Here is a 17,619-nt window from a genome sequence, read left to right as displayed (position 1 = left end):
ATGAACAAAAGCCAGTCATTGCTTGTGTTAATGCCAAGTTGTGTTTGTAGCTTATTATTTCTGGTGCCTAAAAAGTAATATAGCATTTTTACAATTTAATCCATAACCTCACCAAATTCTTCGTTGTTTCTTTTTCTGTAATCCAGTGAATTCCAGCAGGGGAATTTTTTTAATTCTCAGTGTAAACAGCCTATGCCACATAATCTACTCTTGTGTTTTCTTCACCCTGTTATGGGTTCACTTAATGCTGAAGGCTCTTCCCTCTCTTTTCCAGGGTGCTGATAAGACTGTGAAAGGTCCAGATGGACTGACCGCCCTTGAAGCCACTGACAACCAGGCAATCAGAGCTCTTCTCCAGTGATGGATGGACGGACTGATAACTTGGGAAGAATGACTCTCCTGTGGCCTCACACTGCTGCCTGTCTGTCTGTCACTCTCTATCTGCCAGCTTCTTCAGCTAAATACTTTCAGAGGGGTGAGGGGAGAGAGAAATTCATAACAAATCAGACTACCAGAAAAAAAAAAAACAATGTTTTGGAGGAGGGGAAAGGCCAGGATCAGGATTTTACCAGGATTCCTGATCAAGCCAGCCTCTTTTCCATTTCTAATAAAATACACAGCTTATACCCAAGGGAGAGCAAAGACACAACGTACCAGGAACATTTGACCTTTCCAGCTTCCTAGCTAATTCATTAATTAGATTGTGTTGAAGATCTGATTATACAAAGGCCAACTCTTATTTGGCAGCCCTACCTGTGAGCAGTAGTGGCTGCTGCGATGTAAACCTAGGGTGCTGAGATAAGCAATTAGCTACAGCCTTCTGCCTTAAGGATGCACTCTCCTGGGGATTTCCTGGCACAGTTAAGAGCGCTGCCTGTGGTTGGTGACCAAATCTTCCCTCAGTGACTTTAAGCTTTATGTGAAAGCTCAGTTAAGGTGAGGAGGGGCACACTCCTAAATTGCTGGATGACTGAACTTTGGATTTTCTCTCCCCTTTCATGTGGATTTCATGTCTCTTTAGATAAAACTGACTAGTTTTATTTATAAAATCTTAAATTTTAGAAATCTAAAGGAGAAACCATTCCAGTATGCGTATTTTTTTTCTCCTATAGAGTCAGACATTTATGTAACATTGAAACACTTTCAAACTCCTGCTGGTAGTAAAAGGGGGTTTAAAAATAGAATCATAGCCATAAGCGAGTTAGTATCACATAAAGAGAGAAAGGTTTTCTTAGTACCTATGGATTTTCTTCATTTGCTGTTTGAATTAATTGACCTCAGTTATGTTTAGAGAATCAAGGAACATTCTTTGGAATGCCTCTCTCAGACCCATCTTGGATGCTGATTACTTAGTGCACCAAAGCTATCACTGGGGTTAGATTTACTATTTGGACAAATTTAACCCCATCCCTACAGAGATATGCTTGTTACCAGGTTCCCCGAGTTGTGGACAGGCTTCTGCTGAACATGCCAACCCACCTGCATAATGTGTTTTTCTTTCTTTTCTTTTATAAGTCATGTATTGCATAAAGTGTAACAACTTAATAATCTATTCTGTGTTCTTAGAATACAGTGCCCTGAAATGGCATTCTTATGAATTGCAGAAAATTTAAGACACATCTCCAAATGTTTATTTCATGAGCAGTAAAATTAAACATGTAACCTTAAATTTGATATCTTGCATTTAAAATATTGAGATTTCTTTGACTTGCCATTCATATAAGCTTACTAAAATATTAGGGTCTTTCCTTAGCCGAGTCATGCAATAATTGAATGTACCTCAAATTTTTAAAGGGGGGGAGGGTGGGTTAGGGACTTATATTCAGATTGTGGATAATATAGAACTAATGATTTTTTTAAGGCAATGTAGCATTCTACAGCAGGGTTAAACTATTATCAAGAACAGTCAGCTCCTGGCTAATAATAAATTTTATTAATCAGTTGCTGATTGGTTGGTTGGCGTGTGTGTGTGTGTGTGTGTGTGTGTTCATGAACCCTTTTTTTATCCTGTGGCTTTTTCACTTTCAACTAGCTTAACCCTGTAATTTTCCTATGTCCAAGAAAACAATCACAAAATGGTGGTTTAAAATACTTTATATTTGGCAATTCTGCTGTCTTAATGCAGCCTATTAGAGTTGGACATCCTGATTGGAAATGGAGGGCACTCTGTCAGTCTATAACTATCAGTATAATATAAAGGGTGGTTTCACCTCTTGGCGTAATGCTATTTTTAAGGCTTGAATTTTGCCCTTCACACAATTTTCACCTTTACTTTGCAAGTGTTGTATTGTTGTTGGCTGTTGCAGAGAGTGCACCATCCTATCATTCCTAAATTTGGTCTGCTTTCTGTAGTCATTATGGGCTTCTTTGTACATTTTATCCTGATGTTCCTTGTAATGCAGTAGAGGCTATCTCGCCTTCCCTCTTCTTTCTCAGCCATTTTGTAAACCCCATAATTATGAAGCAATTGCTTGAGAAAATAACATATAAACATAGAATAGAATAGACTGACCAAGATGGTTTACACTTTCTTTTTTTTTTTAACTAGGTTATTTATAATGTATTTCTGAACCACTTGGCAGAGAAATTCACAACACTTACGTTCATATTTTGAGTAAAGCTAAAACCATGTCTGGTTTTTTGGTACTACATGCATTAGCAAAAGGTTAAGTAAGTTTTGTTCTCCACTGGAGTACTATTTAACATCTCAGAAAAAATCTTGCATGTTCAGTAGTTTTGTATTAAATCAGTCATTTTGTATGCACTATATAACAAGTAAAAACAGGTTGTTTGCCTGTTTACAGTAGGATACTAACAAATTCCCCCTGCAGCTGCAGACTGGTGTTTATAGACTTAGAATTTATACACAGCACCTGAGTCTCCACGTGGTTCTTTTTTGCACAGCTCACCATTCTAAACCCAGCTGGGCACAGCAATGTAGTAGGTAGGTGCAGTGTGTGGAAGCTGCAAACTAGTAGGCCCTTTATTCACTGATTTCTTTCCACAAATAATGGATTTTAAATCTACATGTACCTATTTGTTTGGTTTTTTTTTCCCCTGAAACTTCAACTGAGCTGCTGTTTTCTTCCATGCAATATTGTATACTCAACTGTGTATAGAAGAAGCTGGTAAGAGTGCCCTCCTACATAAATAAGCAATTGCAGTGTTTGCATGCAAAATTTTAAAAATTTAAATTGTCCTGATTCTATTTTGTAAATGGAGAAACAATCATATCTTTCTAAGCAGTAATGGAGGAAGACTAGTGCTTTGTGCATTTTGATATATTTGAGTTCATTTTTCCACAATGTCATACTTTTGACACAATTGGGTTTCTCATAAGTATCCTAGTTCATGTACATCCGAATGCTAAATAATACTGTGTTTCAGTTTTGTGTTGCAAGAACAAATGGAATAAACTTGAATTGTGCTACAGCTAATGTCAGCAGTGTTTTTCTCCCTCAGTTACTATTGCCTTCCTTTTCAAGTCTTCTCTACAACTATACCAGAACCTTGATTGACTCAAGGTTGGGTTGGTTGGTTGACTTGGGTTCAGTAAATCCCACTCTTAATGAATCTAAATTATTTTATTCCACTTCCAGAAAAAAAAATAATATGTGGGAGAAAATATTCCTAGTCATTGCACTTTTTTTTTTTTTTTTTTTGCACCAGTCACTCATTGCAGTAATTTGTAAATGTTTAACAACCCTCTTGGCCGACTGGGAACTAGATACAGCTGACAGCATCAAACTTGTCATTGGACTTGAAGAAAACAGTCACAGTCTGCCTCGTCCACGCATTAATTGCACATTTAAGTTCCTACACATTTTTTGGAGATACACATTTTCCAAATTCATGATCACCAGCTCTTTTAGGGTGTTCTTTTTAGGATGAAATGATCACTTTGCATCACAAACTGAGCAAGATTATATGTGAAATCGGTTTGATTCTATTGTAAGCTTGTCAGCACCAGAAGACTGCTGCTTAGTTTATTTTTGAAGTGGCCCATTAATGATAGAAAAAAATCTGTGCCAGTCTGAAGATACAGCAAAAGCTGTCTCAGAACATCCATGTTGTTGGCCAGCGTACAAACAGGGTGCCTATGTGTCTTTACGAGGATATTATCACAGAAAATGTTTCAAAAATACCCATTTTAATTGGGTTCTAGAAAGAAGGTGTTTAAATATGCTTAACTATGTTTTTTAAAAATATTTTTTAGTTATAGTTGGACACAATACCTTTATTTTACTTACTCATTTTCATGTGGTGCTGAGGATCAAATCCAGGATCTCGAACGTGCTAGGCGAGTGCTCTACCACTGAGCCAAAACCCCAGCCCGCTTCACTTATGTTTTAAAGGGAACAGAACCCCTTTCTACATAGACTGAAGAAAATGAAAAGCACACATCTGGAGGAAGGAGCAAGCTAGAGTGGAATTCTGTGATTAGAGAACAGCTAGCACAGAATGTTCACACAGCAGTGTACCAGACTGCCATATATATATATATATATATATATATATATATATATTTTTTTTTTTTTTTTTGGTTGTGATTTTTCCTTTCTGTAAGATTGGTTATTCCAAAACTGGTTGTGAACCAGCAGCATCACCAAAACCTGGAAACTTGCTAGAAATGCACATTTTTTTAACCCAGCAAACGCTACTGAATCAAACTCTGGAGCTAGGCCCAACAGTCCTTTGGAACAAGCTCTCCAGGTGATTGTGATGCACACTAAAGAAGAACCACTGTACAAGAACAAAGGAGAGAAAAAGCTGAAAGCCTATAAAGAGGACATCATCAGGCATGGCTTCCTAGAGAGAGAGAGTGGAAGACGTCAATATGTGGCAGCAGAAGTGGCTGAATCTTAACCTTTTTCTCCTCTAATGTGCATCAGTTGTTGTAGCAGTATTTCCATAGCTGAATTCCTCAGTCTTGAGCCCTTTCTCTGAATTTCCAAAGAAAAGGGGAACAGAAGATTCCTGGGAGAGGTCATGAGCCCATCTCCTAACAGTATTGTGGGTTCTTGAAATCACTAAGTTGTGTGCCTGACAATCCTGCAGCAGCAGGAAGGCCCCCCCAGGGGACTGAGTGCTGCCCCGAGTCTGCTGAGGGACTGGACACCCCTGCAGTGGTTGCACCTGTGGCTCAGAAGCAGCAGCCTTGTGCTGGGTGCTCTGGAATGGAATGTCTCCCTTTCTCCACACTGTGAGCTGGCCACTTCCTCCTGTTTTTGTTGTCCTTGTGGGTGTCACTCTCTCAGCCAGTTCCTTCCCCAGATGCTAAGCAGATGGTCACAAATCAGCCACAGGAGGTTTTCTCTTAAGGCTTTTACTTAAATAGCTACAGAAGATGTTTTTTGAGCAACTTGAATAGCACCTGACACATGGTAGATCTTCACGGTAGTTGTCCTGAACTGCTACTGAACCCTTACACTGTAAAATGTCGGAGTAGCTGGGTTCAGTAAATCCTACCCAAGATGACCTATTAGAACTAGGCTACCTGAGTAGTCAGTGTCCCCAGCCACTGGGCAGAGAGCTTCATAAGTACTACTGGTAGTGCAAACTCAGATGAATGAGGTGAAGACAAATGCGGTTCATGAAGGAAATGCGACCATGGGGTCAAATGTAGGTCACTTTGAGCCACTGCGGCATATACTAAAGCACAGCTGTAAATGGCAGAGCAAAACCAAGCATTGTCTGGCCACCCTAGCAGCTTCTATGCATTCAGCCACTGTAGCAGCAAGGACGGTCTTATTTACAAGTGGTTGGGCAGAACAATGGGTCACGTGTCTGGCAACTCAGCAGAAGCATCTTGTCATACAATGGAAAATAATACATAGACAATTCCTAGTCTCTGGATGCCAGTTCTAAGGCTACTACTACGTAATAAAATAAAAATTTTTTAAAGAATTTATCTTTTCTAACAAATCTGAAAGTGTATTGGACACTGCACATTCTCCTCCTATCTAATAACGTTCCATATGTTTATGTGTGTCCCCTGCGGCAAATCTATGCCACGGCTCCCTGTGGCTTGCTTGTTGCATTTCAGTAGACTTGAAAGTACTCAGATCTAAGTTAATTTGTTGATTTTTCAATGAAAAATTCTTGATACATGAACCTGTAAACAATCATATGTCTATTGATTTTTAGAGTTAGTTTTATGACATTTTGATGCTTGTACCATTTTAATAACATTTACTATAATCTGGGCGACACTCTCAAGTATTTTATGTAGACTAACTCACGGTCTCCATAATAACCTCATGAAGTAGAGCTGTCATCAATCCTATTTTCAAATGAGGAGACAAAAACTCAGAGCCTCGGTAACTTTGTCTATGGTCACACAACCAGTCAGTGGCAGAGCCAAAGAGTCTTGGCTCCAGAGTCTGTGCTCTCCACATCTGTATTATATTGTCCCTCTGACTCACTGAACCAGCTCATTACATTTTATTCTATGAACACAACTTTTGTTGAAACTCTTAAAAAGATATTTAGAAAAGATTATATGGATTTGTTTATGGTTTTAAACAATTAGATTTTAAAATGTTATGCAACATGAATATACACTGATCAGTTTCTTCCAAGGATCCACAAAAATGACATTTAAGTTTCATGGCATTTAAATTTCAAGTTTGAGAAGTAGCAATACTTGGAGTACAATGCACAATATTTTTGACAATCTAGAAAATCACAATCAAGAATTGACAAACTATCGAGGCGCAGTGGCATATACCTGTAATCAGTGGCTCAGGAGGCTGAGGCAGGAGGATTGTGAGTTCAAAGCCAGCCTCAGCAAAAATGAGGTGCTAAGCAACTCAGTGAGACCTTATCTCTAAATAAAATACAGAATAGAGCTGGAGATGTGGCTCAGTGGTCAAGTGCCCCTGAGTTCAATACCCAGTACCCACCTCCAAAAGAAAGCTAAGGACCACAGGCCAAATCTGTTTTATAAATAAAGTTTTATTGGAATGCAGCCATTGCCCATTCACTTACATATTATCTCTGGTTACTAGTGCACTTGAACAAGTGAGTAGAGCCTGTGGTTTGTGAAACCCAAGATTTTTATTATCTGCCCCTTAACAGAAAAAGTTTGCCAACTCCAGATAAAGACGTTAGGTGGCACGGGTAGAGAAATCCTCTGTAGAATTGGCCTGCTCCTGTTTATAGAGTGATTAGCAAGGTTATGAGCAAATGTAATGGCTTAGTGAAAGCAAACAAAAAGCCCAGATAATATGCCTCTCTTTATGCCACACAGTGATCCCAGTGAGTCCTGCCCACCAGCACCCACGTCCGTCCTTGTGTAATCCTTCACCACACTGAGTCTTGAGTTTAGTCACAGGGCTTGCTTGGCCACAACTGAGACATCAAATGTGAAACAAGCAGAAGCTTGACAAGTGCTTCCTCCTTGGGGCTTGCCTCTTGGATCTCAGCATGAAAAATCTAGGGTCATAAGTCAGGAAAATGGAGGTGTCCCTGCCAACAGCCCCAGGTCACTGCCATGTGAGTGGGGCCCCCTTTCTCCACAGAAAAGTCTTACCTGGGCCTCTCCAGAAATCTTCACCATGGCTGATTTTAGGACTGTCAGCAAAAGAGTCTCTACAAAAGAGTTCAATGTAGATAAACTTCCTATTTTCGTGTTGCCTTGTTTTACTTGGCCACTGGCCGGGAAGAAATTGGCACTCCAGGTGCTGGACAGCCCCTTACTAGTTCTTCACAAACATGTATCCTGTATAGTAGTTTGTAGAAATGTGTAAACAAGGCCTCTGGCCTTGAGCTGGGCTTCACAGAGATGTGTACATTTATTTCTAAGATAAGAGAAGTTTAACAGTTGGGCTCCCATGGTAACAGCTGGAGGGGGAGGAAAGAGAGGGAAGAAGCTCTCCCCTTCCCAGGTGTTGTCCTTGAAGGGTTAACTTGCCCAAAACAGTGAAAGGAAAAGCTGCTTTAATGTGAACTTCTGCTGAGTGTGAACTTCTGGGCCCCTCCCCTTCCACGCTGGGTATAAAACTCTGAAACCCCCTGAACTTGGGGTTCAGAGGATTAATTGATTACAGCAAAGGCTGTGCCCTCTGAACCTGGCTGCAGCCAAATAAAACTTTCCTGCTGTCTTCGGTGCCTTGCCTCCTCTGACCCTACAACATCATGAGTGCGTCAGGGAGAGCAGCAGGAGCTGAGCCCTGTCCAAACTGCTGGTTTTTAAGCCACCAGGTTTGGGGGTGGGTTTATTTTGGTTTGGTTTTGGGGGAGGGTGCTGGGGATTCCTTCCACTCGGCACTCAGGGTCATTGGCTGGGGTGGGTGTGGTAGGTGGTGGGCCATTCCTCTGGTCTTGGTGCTATTGCTCTTGGCCATCTTCCTTCTTGTGTGCTGGCCTGTGTCACCATTACAACCCCGTAAACTAAAATGTGGCCAAGGTCTAAACACAGGAACTTGGGCTCCTGACACTTGAACTTTGCATTCATAAAACCAACACCATGAGCCCCATGCCTGAGTGAGGCATGGGCACTCACCCAGTCAGAGCAAGCCGCTGCTGTGGGCCACCCCAGTGTGTCTTCTCCAGCCTGGATTCTCTCTTTCCCTCCAGCACACATCAGGACTTTTAGCTACTTTATTTATGAGTGGATTCCCCACTCTCCCACCAGGCAATACGCCCCTTGGAGATACACATTTTCCAAATTCATGACCACCAGCTCTTTTAGGGTGTTCTTTTCAGGATAAAATGATCACTTTGAATCACAAAACTGAGCAAGATTATATGTGAAATCAGTTTGATTCTATTGTAAGCTTGTCAGCACAGAAGACTGCTGCATAGTTTACTTTTGAAGTGGCCCATTAATGATAGAAAAAAATCACTTAACCAGGTCTCTTAACCACTGAGCCACATCCCCAGCCCTTTGTGTTTTTTTATTTTGAGACAGTCTTGCTAAGTTGCTTAGGGCCTCACTAAGTTGCTACGGCTGTTGCAATCCTTTTGCCTCGGCCTCCCAAGACATGGGATTATAGGCGCACACCCCACCTTTTTGGGGTGGTCTTTTGCTGCAACAATAATAGATACATGTTCCTGATGAGACATCAGGAGCATCCCTTAGAGATAAGAAAACATATCTGAATATTAAAAGGAAAAGAAAAAAAACTGTAAGAAACCAAGGAAAGAGCACTAAGGACCCAGGATTTTATTTTTTAAAAAACACTCTTAAAGGAAAGAAAAATAGTTAAAAAAAAAAAAAAAAAAAAAAAAAATTTCCCTTCCATCTAGGAAGATTAGGTACTGTAAATAATAAACTCCTGCATTTCTACAGAAGCCTTTTGTAAGAGATAGAGAAGAAAAGTCTCTCACATTTTATAGGTTTCTTCTTTTTTCCCATAGAGGGATTCACAGCCTAGTAGGGATTTGCTGGTGGGTGCCAAGCTGGTGACTTCAAAATATGAGAGGAAAAATTGTGACTTCACATAGCATATCCCCCCATTCCACTAAAGGAGGACTCGGTTGAGATTCTCACCTGGACGTCCTCCCTCACCGCAGGGCTAGCCAGTGTGGGCCTTCCTTCCTGCAGGCCTTGTCTGGGCCCAGCAGGGTGTGGGCGTGAGGGCCATGCACAGTGGCAGCTGCGGCACAAGGTTCTTCACGCTTTACCCCAGCACCACCTCATTGCAGACATTTCAAAGCAGCCTCCTTGAGACCCACACTAGCCCACGGGAGCTCCAGACACCTCCAAGTACAGGGAAAAGAGGGGAGAAGAAATTTAAGGTTCAGGGAGCCAAAATATCTACTAGATCAAACTTGGGCCATTTCAGCTTCTCATGGATTTAACAGAGGGGAACGGCAAATTCTAGAATTTGTGAACTTCAATTAACAATAAATATCTATTGGGTTCTGAATACATGGTGGGCATTGTAGACAGAACAAGAAACACTACTCACAGACTCCTCACCAAAGGGTATTGCCTGGTGGGAGAGTGGGAAATCCACTCATAAATAAAGTAGCTAAACATCCTGATGTGTGCTGGAGGGAAAGAGAGAATCCAGGCTGGAGAAGACACACTGGGGTGGCCCACGGAAGCAGCTTGCTCATGCCTCACTCAGGTGTGGGGCTCGTGGTGTGTGTTTTATGAATGCAAAATTCAAAGTGTCAGGAGCCCAAGTTCCTGTGTTTATACGTTCTAATTTACGGGGTTGTAATGGTGACACAGGCCAGCACACAAGAAGAAAGATGGCCAAGAGCAATAGCACCAAGACCAGAGGAATGGCCCACCACCTACCACACCCACCCCAGCCAATGACCCTAGTGCTGGGTGGAAGGAAAGGAGGCTCTGTTAAGGGGCAGCAGCAAGTCCCCACCCCAATGGGTTCTGCTCCAGAGCTCTCCATCAAGATCGCTCTAAGGGGGCCCACAGGAGACAGAAGCATAGCTCTCTCTGGGGGACCTAATGGTGCCTCCAGAGAGGATGACCAGGGTTTGGCTTAGCACAGAGGGCATGGAGATTGATTGGGTTTTCATCTTTTTCTTATTCCTTCCTTTTCTTTTTGAATATACCATTGCATAAATCCTGTAGTTCATCTTGTTTCAGGTTATTATTTATTAGTAATTCTTCCCACAAAGAAAATAATCAATAAAGACACCATTAAAACCCAGACAGCTGCCACCTGTTGCCTGAGGCAGCTGGACCATTCCCGAAGAACTTACTGCTGGGTTGGAGGCACTGCGGAGTCCCTCTCTGAGGATGACCAAACCCAATGCACGAGGTCTGGGCTGTGTGACCCAACTAGGTTACTTTTTAAGAGTTTAAACTTCTTTTTTGCCAGGCATGGTAGTGCACGCCCATAATCCCAGCAGCTCAGTAGGCCGAGGCTGGGGTGAGGCTCAGTGGCTGAGTGCCCCTGAGTTCAACAAAAGTTTAAACTTCTTCATTTCAAAAGGCTCAGAGAGGCTGACTTCAAAAGAAGGTCTAACTGGTTAAATACTAGGGAAGTGTGCTTGGTGCTTTTATTTTTTTTTTCTTTTTCATTTTTTTTAATCCAATATCTCTGTCCTGGAACAATTTTATTTGATGGAATTTATTTTCACTTTTCTGAGATGGTCACCATTTTTACTATGGGAATCAAAGACATGAGTTAGAAAGTTTTGAACAAAAGGAAGGTGGTTTTTGTTGATAATTATTTTTTTTTCTGGACACAGTTGTTTATTTGGGTTAGAGATTGCCTTGTCTTCCTGACAGATTATATTTAAAGTTTGGCCATGCCATGAATCAACTTCACAATCTTTTTGCCAAAAATCATATTTGTATTTTGGCCCCCACTCTTTCTCTTTGAAATTGCTTGCTTGTGAAGGAGAAAGAAATATATATTTTCATCAGCCTCAAGCTAATTATGTCACAGAGTAGGGTGTGGAAGCAGATTTCAAATATAGGATGCTGGGCTTCTGAGGCTGAGCTCTGGGGGACCACAGTGCAGGGGTGCTTCTCCTTGTTAGGATGTGCTATATTGTCCCTCTCAGACATTAAGACAGTCCTTAGCCCACAGACAAATTTGCATGCTGGATGAACTTGTCTAGCTTTTCTGTACCTACACTGAGCTGAGTTAAAGGGGCTAAAGAGTTTCCAGGAAGCCCAGAGACAAGTAACAAGCTCCTTGTATCCATAAGCATATCCATCCATTGCAAATTGAACAGAAAGGACCTCATCGCCCAGCCCTGCTCCCTCCCCTGATGAAGCTTCATAGGCCTAACAAGATACAGTTAAAACCATCCAGAATAATCCACAGAATAATCCAACAGCTCCATAAGAAGCATTGATGAGCCCAATTTCAACTAAATTTACTAAGGGAGTCAAAAATGAGGGTAGTCAAACAAGAAGAAAGGGCTGAGAATCTGGTATCACACCAATTGGGAACCGGAGAGGATATGAAATGATCTCAAGATGTTTACAGTCTGTTTTGAGAACACAGTTGTGTCCAAGGGTAAGAGATGTAAAAGCACCTTCTGACCAAGACTGGCTTCTAAAAGAGTGGAGAATGCCCTGGAATCAACAAGGATAGGCCAGCCCCAACTAGTCTGTCTGCATTCCAACTCCTAGGACACTTCTACTTTGTCCTCAGGGGGACAATGCACACAGAAAAAGCCCTGTGGCACCACCAGTGAACACCAAGTACAGCTCCTTAGGGTAGGAGTCTCGCCCCACTGGAGAAAAGTTGTGCACAACCAGTTGAGTTCCTAACACTAAAGATTGACATCAAAGCCAGAAACAGAGCCAGGTCAGAGCACAGGAAGTAACTCAACAGTTCCTGACTGACCTGAACCATCATCTCTAGGGAAGACCCCCAAATTCACATCTTTCTTGAAATCTCTCCCAAATTCTGGGCCCTCACCTCCAACAATCTTGTGCATCCTATCTTCAATGCCCCATTCACACACACACAAAGAAATCATTTCTTTCCTTCCAAATGGAGTGCTGGTTAAAAATGAATTAATTATGTGTATGTCACAATATTCTTTTATTCACATAGATTTAAAAACCCTTATGTTGTGGGGTGCAGTGAAACAGACTGACAATTCCAGCAGCTCAGGAGGTGGAAGCAGGAGGATTGCAAATTCAAGGCCATCCTGGGCAACTTATTGAGACCCTGTCTAAAAATAAAAAATAAAAAAGGATTGGGTATGCAGTTTAGTGAGAGAGCACCTCTGGGTTCAGTGCCCAGCATTGCAAAAAACAAAAATAAAAAACACTATTATTATTTCACCTGTGACTCTAGGACTACTCTTAGTTTCCTCTTCTGCATTAATTTCCATTTAATTTCCATTAAAATTCCCCATGGTCAGGCTCAAAGCTCCATTCACCCTGTTGCCCAAGGATACAATGCTGTCAACCCCCAGCAGGAAGTCCCTCCCATTTCACTTCATTAGCATACGTCATTTAGACTCTCACTACCAACATTTCACCTTCACCAGCTCACCCCTTGTGGGTTCAATTGTACCCCCAAGAAAGATACAGACCTCAGAAGGTGCCCTTTATTTGGAGACGGGGCCATTGAAGATGTGATTAGCAAAAATGAGGTCACACTGGAGCAGGCAGACCCTTGGCCAGACATGACCACTGGCCTTCGGAATGCCACGTGCACCTGCAGGCAGACTGGAGCACAGATGCTGGCCTAGGAACATCAAGGACTGACAGCCAAGAGAACCCAGGAGGGAGCAGGGAGGGTTCCACCCAGAGTCTCAGCAGGAGACTCTGGCTCTGCGACTCCTTGATCTCTGACTGTAGCCTCCAGCACTGGGAGATAACAAAACGGTGCTGTGTTAGGCCACCCAGGTTGTGACTCCTGCTCCCACAGCCCTAGGAAGCTAACCAGACCTCCTTCCTTTCTAAAACTCTCAGTGGTTTCTGGTTCCCCATCACCTCAAGTTCGCCTCTGGCCAGCTCTGGAGGCCAGCTCTGGAGGCCCTGCACTTCCCCATCTAAGCCTCCCGCTGTTTCCTCCTGACTTTCCCCAAAGTCCAGCCCACGCTTCCCTCTCCCTTCTCCACGTCTGGCTGCTGGGCTCCCCCCAGCGCCTCTCACCAGACTCACTGTGCTTATTTCTGCGGCTCTCTCAGGCCATAAGCCCCTTGAGGAATGGAATGTGACCAACTTTTCTTCCTAAGCTCCCCTGAACATAAGACTCTAAAAGTCCTTGGAGATGAATTGCATTAACCGCCCTGGACCCAGAACACCCCAGAAGACTAGGAACTGCACTCCAGGGACCATTGTTCTTTCTAATCTTTGTGTGGATGCCTAACACAGTATCTGGCATTTCATAGGAACTCAATGAATATTTTACTTAATTCGTTTAAACAATCCAGCATGAAACCTATCCTCTGGGTCCATCACCGGCAAACCACTGTCGGCCTTCTTTGAAAGAACTTGCTAATGAAACACATTTGAGTTCTTCAAACAAAGGCGGCAGAAGGCGGGGGAGACCATTTTCTTTCTCCAGTAGCCTGGCTAATAGGTCATTAGAAGGGCCCTGGCCAGGAGCCCCAGGGAGCCTATTAGTCCCTAGTGACCCATCCTAGAGGAGAACCTCCTCCCAGGCTTCCTGTTTATTAATACATGACAGGCTTGTTCTTCCACCCCCATTGTTACCTGTGCTTCCAGAGCCCTTTGAAAGCATAAATAAATGATAGCTGGCTGGTCTCTTACCCTAGGACTTTGTCAGTGCTGAGCATCCTGACAGCTCTCTAAGACATAATTTGCCACTACAAATGCCAAGTGGGGCAGCCCCTGTCCTCTCCTGTGCATAGAGATGCTTGATGATTCAAAGTGCCAACTCCTTCCAACAGAGTCAGACAGGCTGATGTGCTGTCACAGGTCTCAGGTAGAGAGCTGTGCAGTGCACTTTTCAAATAGCCCAAGCCTTCACTGGACAGAGGACCTTTGCACAGCAGGTAAGTCATTAAGATCTGCAAGACACCAGCACCCAGAGAGACTGCAGGGGCCACAGAGTGACTCTGGAACATCAGAGTCAGGCAAGGAGCCCAGAAGTTAGGTATTATTGTTCCAATTCTATTTGCCAATGTCTCTTTTTCTCTATCCAAAGCTAGGAATGAGCTTTCCTAATAGACTTATAGGTTATTTCCTTGACCTTGAACTTGACCTTGTCCTTGACCTTTACCTTCAGAATGCAACTGCTCTTACCATCCTCTGGATGTTTTGAGGGTTAGGACGGAGAAAGAGATTCAGTGTAGAGGGGTCTAACCTTGGAAGGTGGTTAAACACCAAAGAAAGGGAGTGTAGACTATCAGAAGAATGTATTGTTGATCAAATACACTTGAGAGAGAAAAGTAGAGACCTATTAAAAGACCAGGTTATAGGAGTAGGTCAAGTCTGGGACAGATTTTTCAGGGGAACACATTTTAGAAAGTGAATGTTTAGATCTATGTTGGCTCAAAATAACTCATCAAAGGACTCCCTAGACATTTTTGCCAATATTCTGTCCTCAGCAAACTCCTGACCCAAAATACTCAGAACACTTTGCACATTCCTGGAAGACAGAATGAAGGAAAGTGTCTTGAGAATGTGAAAAGTGGGATGAAGGGTAGATCTGGCCTCAGGAAAGTGCATGGGGAAGCCGCAACAGCTGCCAGTGACCACTTGCTTCCTCTTCTGAGTCCCTCTCCTGCCCCCGAGGCCGTGGCTCACAGGGCCATGGCTGCTTCTGGGCCTCCTACACAGAGAACCTGCTGACATGTAGTGTCATGTCATCACATCACCCCTCCACCCAGGGAAGTTTGCATTGAATGAGTGACTGTAAAGCCTTCCGGACCTAAGACTCCATCTCTGAGGTTACTGGACTATAGCACAGTGACTTGATTTTCATCACACAGGTTTCTAGAAGTCCCAGAATTCGAGCCACTATGATAGGTGGGAGCAAAGAAAAAACTTTTGTGGGGGGGTGGGGAGGGTGGGGTGGTTTTAGGGATCAAACTCAGGGCTTTGTACATGCTAGAGAAGTATTCTAACCCACAACCTTCAAATTAGAAAAAAAAAATTCTTTTCTTTTTTTTTTTGGTACCAGGGATTGAACTCAGGAGCACTAGACCACTGAGCCACATCCCCAGCCTTATTTGGTATTTTGTTTAGAGACAGAGTCTTACTGAGTTCCTTAGTGCCTCGCTTTTGCTGAGGCTGGCTTTGAACTCACAGTCCTCCTGCCTCTGTCTCCCAAACTGCTAGGACTGCAGGTGTGCACCACCACACGCAGCTGCTAGAAAAATATTTTTTAAGAAAAAATATCCCTTTATCAGTGCTTCCCACCCCAGCCTACCCTATAGCAACAAGCACACCTTGGATCCAGTTGCCATTCTCCAATACCAAGAACCAGGGTTCTTTGAAGAAGTGGTGGCTGCAGGTCTGAGCAAGAAAACCACACCATGATCCTATGGTATTTTCTGTCGAAAAGTAAGAAAAAGTATAAAATTTCCTCGCAAGGGTATGCAAACCATCTGGAAGAGCTCACAACGGCCAATTTTAACAACTCAGCAAAAAAAATAAGATTGAATTGTAATTCATAGAATAAAAAAAGTACAGTCTATTCTGATATGATAAATATATAAATTACCAATAAGACCTTACCAAAGAAGCCAAATTAATATGTGGAGGGAAAAAGGAAATATGAATTCATCATTAGAACCCCACTGTAATTATTGGTGGGCAAGATCTATCTACCCATGGATGCAAAATTAGTGGGCAAAAATTTTGAGGAAAAACAATATCTTCATGATATAAACGCATGTCTCCAAAGACACTTATTAATTACAAAAGGAAACATAATAATTTTGCATCAGACATACCTTAACCCAGTGATCAGGGGAAAAGGACCAGTAATGAGACCTATGGACATCATGCACCTCAGGTCGAGGCAATGAGGACACATCACTTCTGAGATATCACATCAAAGATCTGTAGTCAAATCTAATCATGGGGGAAGAAAAGCTAGACAAACTCAAATTGAAGACTAGTCTACAAAACAACTGACCATTAATTACTCTTCCAAAGTGCCAAGGTCAGGAAAGAGAAGATTTAGGAACGGTCACAGATTGACGACTAGAAGACATGATGACTCAACACAACATGGGAACTGGAATTGAATCCTGTGACAGGAGAAGGAAAACTGGTGACTTTCAAAGTCCACTGATAGTTATTAGGACTGTGTCAATGTCAATCTCTTGGTTTTGACCATTGCACTATGGCTCAATAAGATGATCAACATTAGGGCGGCTGGCTTAAGGGTACAGGAAAATGTGTTATTTCTGCAACTTTTCTCTAAGTCTAAAAGTATTTCAAAATAAAAAGATTTTTTAAATCATGAAACATAATTTCTTTTGGGGAGGTGTTGGGGAGAAGTGGAGCTGGGGAGATGGTACAGAAGGGAATAGCTACACAGTTTCTCTACCCTCCAGGAAAAAAAAAGGTGAGGGAGTCTCAGAAATTGGGAATATTCCAAGTGAAGGACAGATGTTCAACGCTGGTGTCATGGAGACAGAGGTAGAGCCACAAGGGGGGTAGAGGCTGGCCTCTTTCCAGCCATCCAGCTCAGAAGCAGGCAAAGCGCCTTTATTTTAAGACTGTCAGCTGTTTGTGTCCACAAAAGAGAGAGATCTCGGCTTCAACACAAATGGCTCAGTGGACATCTAGCCCTGGCTGCTGTCCCTCCCAGCTGATTGATTCTGTGGCTCTGGCAGCTTTGAGGCTAATTATGGTAGGGATTAGCGCCCAACAGTCTGGGAAGTCCAGATAACTCCTTTTATTTAGGAAGATCTACCATAAAATGAATGACTCCCACCTCCATCACCACCCCACTCTCCCTGCCACCTTTAATCTTTTCTCTAAGCGCTTTTTGGTTGTTTGGTTTCGTTATTACACAAGAGTTTTTTGAGTATCCATATTGTTTAAGGCATAAGTAAGCCCCAAAAGACAGAAAATAAGTCTTGGATAGCAATGAAGCACTAGGAGCTGAGAGCACAGCTCAGTGCGCATACTCAGCAGGCCCAAGGCCCTGGGCTCAATCCCTAGTGGAAAAAAAAAAATTATATATATATATATATATATATATATATATATATATATATATATATTAGACTCTCAATAAA

General features: G+C 42.5%; 1 protein-coding gene across 1 annotated transcript in view; it reads left to right on the top strand.

The window, feature by feature from the left end:
- The window catches only part of MTPN (myotrophin), a 35,448-nt gene extending 32,018 nt beyond the window's left edge, over positions 1-3,430 (top strand). Inside the window, exon 4 of the mRNA XM_081285659.1 lies at positions 275-3,430. Within this exon, the coding sequence (XP_081141785.1) occupies positions 275-361 (87 nt within the window). The 3' untranslated portion in view covers positions 362-3,430. The remainder of the gene's footprint in view (positions 1-274) is intronic.
- The last annotated feature ends 14,189 nt before the right edge of the window (positions 3,431-17,619 follow it).

Source organism: Spermophilus citellus, assembly GCF_964194105.1.
Source record: "Spermophilus citellus genome assembly, chromosome: 3".
Classification (NCBI taxonomy): Eukaryota; Metazoa; Chordata; class Mammalia; order Rodentia; family Sciuridae; genus Spermophilus; species Spermophilus citellus.
This window is presented reverse-complemented; position numbering and strand designations above follow the sequence as displayed.